At 42.1% G+C, this 9999-nt stretch overlaps 1 protein-coding gene across 1 annotated transcript in view; it reads left to right on the forward strand.

Moving 5' to 3' along the window:
- The first annotated feature begins 292 nt into the window (after positions 1–292).
- The window catches only part of EPG5 (ectopic P-granules autophagy protein 5 homolog (C. elegans)), a 58815-nt gene continuing 49108 nt past the window's right edge, over positions 293–9999 (forward strand). Inside the window, exons 1-6 of the mRNA XM_009322983.1 lie at positions 293–340; positions 2503–3429; positions 5263–5506; positions 6375–6511; positions 7587–7694; positions 8720–8793. Coding sequence (XP_009321258.1) covers positions 293–340; positions 2503–3429; positions 5263–5506; positions 6375–6511; positions 7587–7694; positions 8720–8793 — 1538 coding nt within the window. The remainder of the gene's footprint in view (positions 341–2502; positions 3430–5262; positions 5507–6374; positions 6512–7586; positions 7695–8719; positions 8794–9999) is intronic.

Genomic DNA, 9999 nt, shown 5'->3' on the forward strand with positions numbered 1-9999 from the left:
GAAGTCGTGGCTGTCACAGCCCTCTGAAGATAAATTAGTGGATTAATTGACCGCTGTTTTGTAAAACAAGGGTTAGATCCAAGTATCAACTGCGGCTGTGATTCCTGAACTCGAGGCAAGTAAAGGCTGGGGGGAAGAGCAATCCCAGAAGAGTGAGTGTGTCACTGGTTTTGTTTTGATTCAGCCCCATAGCATGAGCAAGGCAGTTAGCTCTAAAGGCTGCTGCTTGAGAGAATCAGTTCCCTGCAGGAAGGCAGTGAGTCACAGATGACGCTGGTAGTTCATTAACGACATGTGTACGGTGACTCCAGTGGCCGCTGTCTTTGGCCGTCCCTTCCAGGTGTAATTCACCGTGAAACAATTCGCTGGCGATGTCACGTGTGAGAATGCAGAATCCTTCGGTGTTACACATGACCCGTTCCTGATATTCTTGTTGCTATTATTACGCTCAGCTCTGTTAATAGGCAGGGGTGTTTGGGGATGCAGTTTGGGGCCCAGCCACATTAAGGACTTTGCCATTCCCGTGCCTCAGAAAAAGCCATAATCCTTTGAAAAGCTGGGAGAAAGGCTGGCTCAGCTGTGGAGCTGCCAAGTGGTGGAACGGAGCCCAGGGCTTTCTGAAAATAGTAGCCCCAGCGTTAAGCTTGTCCAGCACCGGTAACGCCAGACTGGTTCAAACACCTGGAACTGGTGAAGATGAGCCTGTGTGCGTCTTGGTGGGTAGCACTCAGTTACTCCAGAGATGTTTCCTGAAAAACAGTAGGTGTCCTTAGAGCTTGAGGTGTCGTTTGCTGACATGCCGGGAGAGGAGAATGGTTAGGCACGGGACAAGGCTAACGAGCAAGTGTCGTCTTTGACTTAAAGGCTAAACCCTCCGAAGAGAGAACAGCAGGTTTTGCTTTCATGTTAATTCAGGACCTGATTTCTCTCATCTTTTCTCAGATGAAATCCCTGTTAATGATTATGGCATTTTTTGCCTTGGAAAGTGGGAACTGAAAGGCGCTTCATAAATTTTAAAAGAAACTATTTTATCTAACAGTAGCGTTTGGGAAATGCAGGATGGTACTCGAAGATAAAGGGAGTTTCTTCTGTAGGAGGACTGCAAGAGGGAACTTTGAGATTGTAGAGGGGAAGGGACCAGCGTGTGTTTCTAAAGTATGCGGATCAGTACGCTGTTGAAAATATGATCTAGTGGTATAGTATCCTGTGGAAATTACTGACTTCGAGTTAATTGTCAGGAGATGTTTATTATAACTACAAGTCCTAGTTTAAAGAATTGTGCTGATCTATTTTTAACCTCTCTCCTGTAGCTTTGGCTAGCCTTGGAGTGTGTCAGAAGTGTTTTGTGATCAGAAGTGTTTACAGCTTTTAATATACCGGAAAACACAGTCTGAAAGCAAAGCCAGTGTATTGCCATTTTGTAAAGGAGCTGTGAGCACATGCTTGATGTAAAAGCAGGCTTGAGATCGAGGTTAGCTAGGGCCTTGATTTGAGCTGTTTTCACGCGTGCCCTTTTATAAGGCAAAATCACGACAGATGCTTAGTGAAAGCATGTGTGATACTGTCAGCAAGTTTCCAAAACTATCATCTTTTCCCCAGTCATGGAGAAGTATTGAGAGCTTTTCCTAATTTCAGCTGTGTTGTATTATCTGGGTCATCAAAACTGGAGTGCTGTAACCTAACTCTTCTCAGTTTCGCTTCTAATAAACTGGTAGGTACATGCAAACAATTCACAAATTGGCAAAACACTTTGTCAATTTTTTGTTTTATAAATTGGCAAACACTTTACAAATTGGCAAAATCTTTGTTCATTTCCTGCGCAACATTATTTCCCGTGCTGTGCTTTGGGAAGGAGGCTAATCTACACCTTAGACTAGGTTTGTGGGAACTATTTACCCCCAAACAGATCTTAATTTAAAAGTGGGCAATTGGTTTACAAGTTTTTCTACATCTCTAGTGTGCAATACCTCTTGAAAATAGGTATTTCAGTAATTGTACAGATGTTGTGATGGTTTTAGAATGTGATTGGGGGGTGTATTCCAGATTTTCTTTGTTCTGAAAGTACTCTTTGAAAATAATTTTCCATTCATTAAAATATTTCTGTAAAACCTAAGACGAATCACAAAGTAACTTTTTTTTTTTGTAGTATGGTGAAACCTAGTGACTCTTTTTAGAGGTCAGGGTCCTGTTATTTTGATTATTTTGTGTGTTAATGAAGCCTTCTGTGATATTTATAGCTTTTTACGTAGAAATGTTGAAGCATTGTTCAAGAACTGACCAAGAAAATAGACACTGATAGACAGTCTTCAAAGACAGCAGCTAAAGAACAAGGAACTGTTTGGTACATTTGTTTTTACCTTTAATATTATGAAAATTAATGTGTTAAGGGGGGCTTTTGGAGTTGTGGTGTTGACAAATACTAGTTTTGGTGATGGTGGGATTTGGGATGTGAGGGGGAGAGATTCTGTTGGTAGTGACACTCTTAATTTTTTTTTTTCCTAGGAAAAAAAGAAGAAAAGTAGTGAGGAGTCCCAGACACAAGAGTCTGATGATGTCTTCCTCCCTCCCGTGGCAGAAGTGTCTTCTGCAGCCAGTAAAGTGCAAGTGGTACATCCTGGAGAATTTACAGAAATTTGTCTCAGTGATGAAGTAGAGGATGGAAAAACTATAAAGGATGTGTGTGACAATTTATCTTCAGCAAATGAAGCGTCTTCGGCAGTGACTCTAAAGCCCCCCACAGATGCAGAAGAGTTCAAAGCTGATCCTTCCCATGAGGAATGTGGGGGGGATGTTGAGAAGAGTGGAAAAAGCCAGTTGGTCAAACCTGACAGCCCTGTGGAGGCGGTTGCTAGCGGATCAGGAAACTCTGATGTGTTGAGTAGTACCTTTCATTCCAGTGCTGCTGGCTCTCAGACAGCAGTGGGCTTTGCACAGGACAAAGGAACTGAAAACGTACAAGATGTTAAAAATCCTCTTGTCCGTTCTTTAGAGAAGCTTCCTCTGAGTATCTCGCAGCTCTCTGAGAAATCCAAAACACGTATTCAGCATTCGGGATTGAAACCAGTTTATCCAGACTTGTCGGCTGAGTTGTCCTATGAGAGACCAACCGTAATAGCAGTTAAACCGCTGTTGCACAATGAAAGGCTGTATCCAGAGCTCCCAACCGAACCAGAACTGGTGCCATTTACCAGAGAACAGCTGAAAATTTTTGAGCCGTGTTCATGGTTAGAGAACGTCGACTCCTATGCAGAGGAATTTGAAACTGTTGCTCATCAGGACAGGCACGAATTTTATGAACTGCTCCTGAACTACATGCGCTGCAGGAAGCAGCTGTTGCTGGCTGAGGCAGAGCTGCAGGCTATGACGACAGACTGCCAAAATGTTAAGGGGAGATTATGGACTTTTAAAGAAGAACAGAAAACTGTGCAGGTGCTGTTGCTGAAGCTACCTTTGAACCCAAACCATTTGGACATGATTCCAGACATTAATTTTAACTTGCTGTCAAGTTTACCGTATTTAAGCTGTTTTATTCTAAGAGAGATGATTGCCTTTGCTTTTCTGTCTCTCCACTGATCCCCAGTACTTCAGAGTATCATCCTGTTGAGATTTAAGACCGTTTGTTGTTTGGTTTTTAAACTCTGATGAGTGTAGGGTAGCGGGATCTCCGTTAGTGATCTCTTTTGGAGTCAGACTCATGTCTCTAGTCAGTCAGAATGAGCCCGTGTGCAGCCAGTTCTGCCCTACAGGCAGAAGTTGGGTGAAGTTTGTGCCGCAGTACTTCAGGTAGAGGCAGGGGATATGTGGGGGAGTAGGACTTCAGAATGACTCGGTGACGTCCCATGTGGCCTGCTGCCCGTAGTGACAGTTTTCACTGATGTCATTCCCGACTGCCCTGCTGTCAGAGGCGGCAGCTGCAGAGGAGCTTGAGTCATGCTCGTGGGTGACCCTGTTGCTCAAAGCACAGGGAGTGTGAAGTCCGTCCACTTTCAGTAACTGTCACTCCGTAAGTGGTGCTGTGGTTTTAGCTACTTCCAGGGTGGTCGCGGTACTCCGTAGCACTTCTGTCTGCAAACCAGAGGAGTCTGGGGAGCTCTTTGGTGCATGCATCAGAAAAATTTTCCCCCAAACTCATTCTGTGTAACTTTGTTTTTGGAGCTGGACGTTACAGTGGCAGTGAATGAAATTGTTCTGGCGCTCTGATGCTGTTTATAGCCAACACATCATCAAAATTGTTGAAGTTGCTAAGTACCTATATATGTGGTGGCTTTTACTGTTGTTTCTGTGAGTGCAGTGCCTCTCCTGTGCAGTTCTTCAGAGCTGAGAGACATCCACTGAACAGACTTGAATCTTTCCCTTTTCACTAGGGAATAACGACCTGTATCGCCGAACCTCACTGGACTCTCAGTTTTGTGTTGATCACTTTCTACGCTGAAAGCAATTTTGGCTTCACTCTTACATCCGCACTGGTCATCATACAGTTGGCTAAGCTTGCTGCTTGCTTTATTCCATCCCGATCCGCTATGTTTTTTATTGTATGTCCGGAATAATTGTTGTCTTTATACTAATTTAAAATTCTTATTCTACTAACTTAGGAAACACAGGGATACTTTAAAGCTAAGCTTCCAAAGTGCTGATTCTGAAGCATGTTTCCTGGTTGCATAAAAGAATAATAGCAATGTTATGTATTGTGGTTTTCTTGTGCTGAAGAATTAGAGACGAGGCAGAGGAAGACTAGTCTCAGCTTTTAATTCCAGTTTGGGAAAAAGTTAGAGTACAGTTCATTTCTGAAAATTTAAAATGTATAATGGGGAACTGCTATAAATATTCAGTTCTGGGAGCTTAGACAAATATTTATCTTGTTTCGGTAGATATTTTAGCTTTAAAATAACAGATCCAAATATTTATGGAAATCTATAAACTGAGAAGCAAGTGCGCTCACTGGGAGTAGACACACCTGTTTTTGTTCACATCTTGTCAGTGATACAGACGAGTCACTTCATATCTGTTTCTAAATCTGAGTTATTGAGGGTTTAGAGAGTCATTTTTTTCAGAAGTCAGGGATATGCATCTTCAGTAATCAGCAGCTCTAAAAAGTGTGTAGGATGTTCTGACATGTTTGTCTTTTCCACCTGTGAAGTGGCCCCTTTTATGAAAGCTCTGAAATCTATTGAGGGGAGGGTTATGTCAAGGCTAATTTCTGTAAGCCCACTTGACACAACAAAATGACAAGCCACTTAAATAAAATAATTGCTTTCTTTTCAGGGTGTCTGTGCAGATCAGTGCAAAGTGACAGGCCACCATCGCTACCAGACAGTGGAGCTGAATGAAAATGTGTTGGGGGAACTGAAAAAGCTGTTTGAAGCCAAAGCAGAGCACGTGCATCAGACACTGGCGCTGCACTCGTACACTTCGGTGTTGTCCCGGTTGCAAGTGGAGTCATATGTCTACAGGTTGCTCAGCAGCTCGTCCCTGCTGAGATCAGTGGCTCTTCAGCAGCAAGAACAAGGTGTGTTGCTGGTCTAGACCGCTCCCTATGCTGTTTAGGGTGCCCAGCACCTTGTTCACCTGCAGTTTTGGAGTCTTGTGGTGGAATTTGTATACTGGAGTGTTTCTCCTCTGATACTAAAACTTGCTGATCTTACGTAGGGATCAGTGAAACTTTTTTCTCACAGGAAAAACTCCAATCCTCTTAACTTACCTGGAGAGTAGAAGCTGAATGCAGGAGTACCTTCTTCTGTCTAAGCTGCCTACTGCCACTGATTACTGTAGGGGAACACCGGGTGGGATGGGACACCTGGACTCCAATCTTTTGTTGTCAAAGGCAACGTATAATACAGTCCATTTTCCAAATTGATTATGCACAATTCTGAAACCAGCTGGATGTTTTTCCTGCTTTACTTCCTCTTGAAATCTCGCAGCTCTAATACTTGGAAATCTTTTTGGTTTTCATCCTTATTACTTATAATATATTTTTTTATATATATATATAAAATCTTTTAGCTAAAGTATTCCTCCCCCTCCCACCCTGGACATGTATTCTTCCTAGTCTTTCTCCCTTTGCCCTCAACCCCCAGATGGTTGATGTGCATAGTAAATGGTGGTTCTTAAAAGGCCTTCCCTCAACGTAAACTTTTTATGAGAGTAACCATAGTAAATTCTTCTTGTAATTAGCGTCCAGCGCTTAATTATAAAGTTAAATAAAGTTCTCTAAATAAGTGTTGTTCTCTGTCAGATTTAGCAAGCAGCTGTGTTGAAATATCTTGATATCAATAGATACAGAGAGCAAATTTTCTGTATAGCCCCAAAACCACTACTTATGCTACTACTCTGAGACCCGCTCGTCAGAGCTCCTTAATTCTGTTTTTAATTTACAGTTTCAAAGCAGTCAGAAAATCTTTCTTCAGACTTGGGCCACTTGAAGGAGTGTATCAGCGTCCTTTTCAGTTTCACCCGCAGAGTTATCGAAGATCCTCAGTTTCAGAGTGACCTTCTCATGTGGCTGCAGAGACTGGTGAGAGAGTAAAGCATGGATATAGCTGTTCGATCCAACAAATGGGATGAATTTGGGAGTAATTTCTGAAAGTGTTTCTCTCACTGTCCCACATGCAGTGATTTTTTGGGGGATTTGCTCTTTATGAGGAACAGAATCTGTTAGTGAATCTCTAGAATGAATTTCCTTGTCTGAGGAAGTCAGTGGAGGTCAGCAGCATTAATGAGGACTGGCACCTGAGCAGTCAACGCTGCTCAAAGTGGATTTAATGCTCAATATTCATTATGCTTTTACTTATTTTGAAAGTAAAACTACTCAGACTTGTCATTTTTGAGAAACTTCTATTCTTGCTGATTTTTAAATAAATCAGTTTTTAATGCAATTGTAAAGTAATTAGTTTTTCTACACCAAAGAAAACAGTTTGTGGCTCATGAGCCAAGCCAGCAGCCTTTTACATATTGTTCTCCTTGTTGTGGTTTAATCCAGCAGGCAGCTGAACACCACACAGCTTTGTGGGTTGAGATAAAGACAGTTTAATAGGACAGAAAAGGAGAGGAAACTAATAATAATGATAGAAGAATATACAAAATAAGCCATGCATGATGCAATTGCTCACCACCCACCGACCGATGCTCAGCCAGTTCCCGAGCAGCGGTCACTGTCCCCCGGCTAACTCCTCCCAGTTCCTGTACTGAGCATGACGTCCCATGGTATGGAATATCCCTTTGGCCAGTTGGGGTCAGCTGTCCTGGCTGTGCCCCCTCCCAGCTTCTTGTGCACCTCCTCGCTGGCAGAGCATGGGAAGCTGAAAAGTCCTTGGCTTAGTGTAAGCACTGCTCAGCAACAACTAAAACATCGGTGCGTTATCAACATTATTCTCATGCTAAATCCAAAACAGCACTGTACCAGCTACTAGGAAGAAAATGAACTCTATCCCTGCCGAAACTAGGACACTCCTGTAACTTGCTCTGAAAATTGAGGTTTGTTAGAAAGCATGGGAAGAGAAATGGAAAAAAAAAAGTATTACTCTAGTTAGCAAGACTGTGAAGGAATGAACTTGAAATTGTTTGAAAGATTCCAATATACTTCCCCTTAGGTGTCAGTGTTGCAAAGAATTGGCTGTCCAGGTGACCATCTCTTCCTCTTCAACCACATCCTTCGGTGTCCAGCTGGGATCAGCGAATGGGCTGTTCCGTTCATTCAGGTGTGATTGTTTAATTCTTTATTTGTCAGAAAGTTGGAGTGGGAGTGCAGTGGGTAGGAGAGGAGAGTGTCTTGTGCCTAGTCAATCCCTCAGGACCGCTGTGTGTTTCCAGGTGTGTGCAATCATGGTAACAGTGAGGGGTTTGTCAAGGGATGTATTCACTCGTGTTAGTCCAACCATGAGCAGGTTAACAGGGAAACACACTTCTCGTTCTTGGCTAGAGAGACTCCATGAAAGGGAGTCAAGGACTTGCGGTGCACCTCAGAAGGCCTTGTGCAGCAGCAGGTTTTGAGAGCGCTCTCCAAGAAAAGGAAAGAATATTTAGACTTGAAGCAGCAACTGTGTATGAGACAAGTGAGATTGGAGGCAGCTCTGTAATGTATAAGGGATGAGGAGGAACAGATTTTTCTGTCCTGCTTGTTGAAATGGGACTGGTTTCCCTGGAAAGTTTATTAGTTAGGTAATTTCAAAGGCAAGGGTTCACTTTGTATAGATCAGAGGGAGTGCAGATACCCAAAGGTACTAGGATGTTCTTGCAAAGAATGCTTTTACTCCTCCAAGAGAGGAAGATGTTGGAAATATAGCTGTAGGAAAAGGGTTGCAATTACACTAACGGGAAAGGCAAGCAATGAAATAAAAGGATGATTGGAGGTAGCGTCCTAACTTCCCCTGCGCTCAACATCCCGGTTCCCCCTGGTGCCCGGATGTACACATGAAATGAAGAGAGAAGTTGTCTTTTTGGGGAGCTTTTGATTTTTTTTTCTTTTTTTTTTTTCCTCCTTTAAATTAATTTCTGTAAGTACTTCTTTTGGAAAACTCCCAATATTTTGCCACAGCAATACTTTCTCCGGGGTGTGGGAACTGTCTTTTATGGATACTTTTTAGTCTGAACAAAAAGCTAGTGAAAAATGTGAAACTCAAAATTTGAATTTCTCTGATTAAACTAATTTGCCCTTTGTTTCACTTGGACTGTAACTTTATTTAGATTCACTTAGGGTTTTTTTCTTTTTTGCATTTAATTTCAGATCAAAGTCTTGGATAATCCATCAGGTGTCTTTCATTTCATGCAGTCTCTTGCCTTGCTTATGTCTCCTGTCAAGTAAGTATGAGTATGATTTTATAAATATGTTCTGACTATTTAAGAGTAGAAAACATGACACAAGATGTACTTGTAAAACCCTGAAAGTTCATTGCAGGCAAGGTCATAAAAGTAAGCAGAAATAAGTGATTCGCAGTTTAATTCAAACTTTTCATTCATGCATCTTTAAATACAGCCTTGGCAATACATTCTCCTACTGTGCACAGTATGATGCAGCTTGCATTCAGCTGTCAAATAGCGTGTGAAGACTGACATACCCGCCTGTTTTCTTACTGTGACTTCTGAAATAAAGTTCTTGCCTTACACGATGGCCTGTTCGTTATACTGTCTCTGCATCAGAAGCCCTTGAGTAAAGGGTTTGCTAAGTTGGTGTATATGGTTGGGCTTCTTAATGTATTTTTCATCCTTTTTTTTTATCTAGAAGGAATACGTGGTGCTTGGAGAAGCTAGTTAGTGAAATCAATTATGAGTGAAAACTGTTATGTACTTCAGATAAAATATATAACTTGCCTCCCCCCACCTAAATTTTAATGTCAAAGAATCAAACTGCTGGTATTTAGGATTGTCATTGTGATCTTGATAGTCTTTGACCCCGAGTTAAATAGGAGTCCTATATATTGGAGGCTATTATTTTAAAGGGTTTTGTCTTCACTTTTCCTGTCCAGAGCTGCCTGGGGAAACGTGTATCCTGAGGGCATGCATATTGGCAGCGCGTTTTGATGCTTGTGTTTTGAACAAGGGCTAACTTAAGGTGTTGGGAGTGGTGCTCTCAACCGTTGATACAAGAACACAGAGCCTCCATAATGGCTGTACTTACTGGTAAAAGAGCTGAGACTTGTCTGTTACAGCTGCTGCACGGTCAGGAACAAGTTTGAATTTTGAATTTGGTTTGTGAAATCAGTATCTTAAAACTTACATTTCATTTGTAATAGGTTCATATTATCAGAGTATAAGTTCAAGGAGGTCAGGAGGGTGATACTATGCTGGAGGTTTGTGGTACTGTGTGCAGAGTTCTGCTGGTACCTTTCAAGTTAGAAGGAAGTTGGATGTTATGATTTTAATTTAGAATCATAGAATCATCTAGGTTGGAAAAGACCTTTAAGGTCATCAAGTCCAACCGTTAACCCGGCACTGCCAAGTCCACCACCAAACCATGTCCCTAAGCACCACATCTACACGTCTTTTAAATACCTCCAGGGATGGTGA

This window comes from Pygoscelis adeliae, unplaced genomic scaffold, assembly GCF_000699105.1.
Source record: "Pygoscelis adeliae isolate BGI_AS28 unplaced genomic scaffold, ASM69910v1 Scaffold182, whole genome shotgun sequence".
Classification (NCBI taxonomy): Eukaryota; Metazoa; Chordata; class Aves; order Sphenisciformes; family Spheniscidae; genus Pygoscelis; species Pygoscelis adeliae.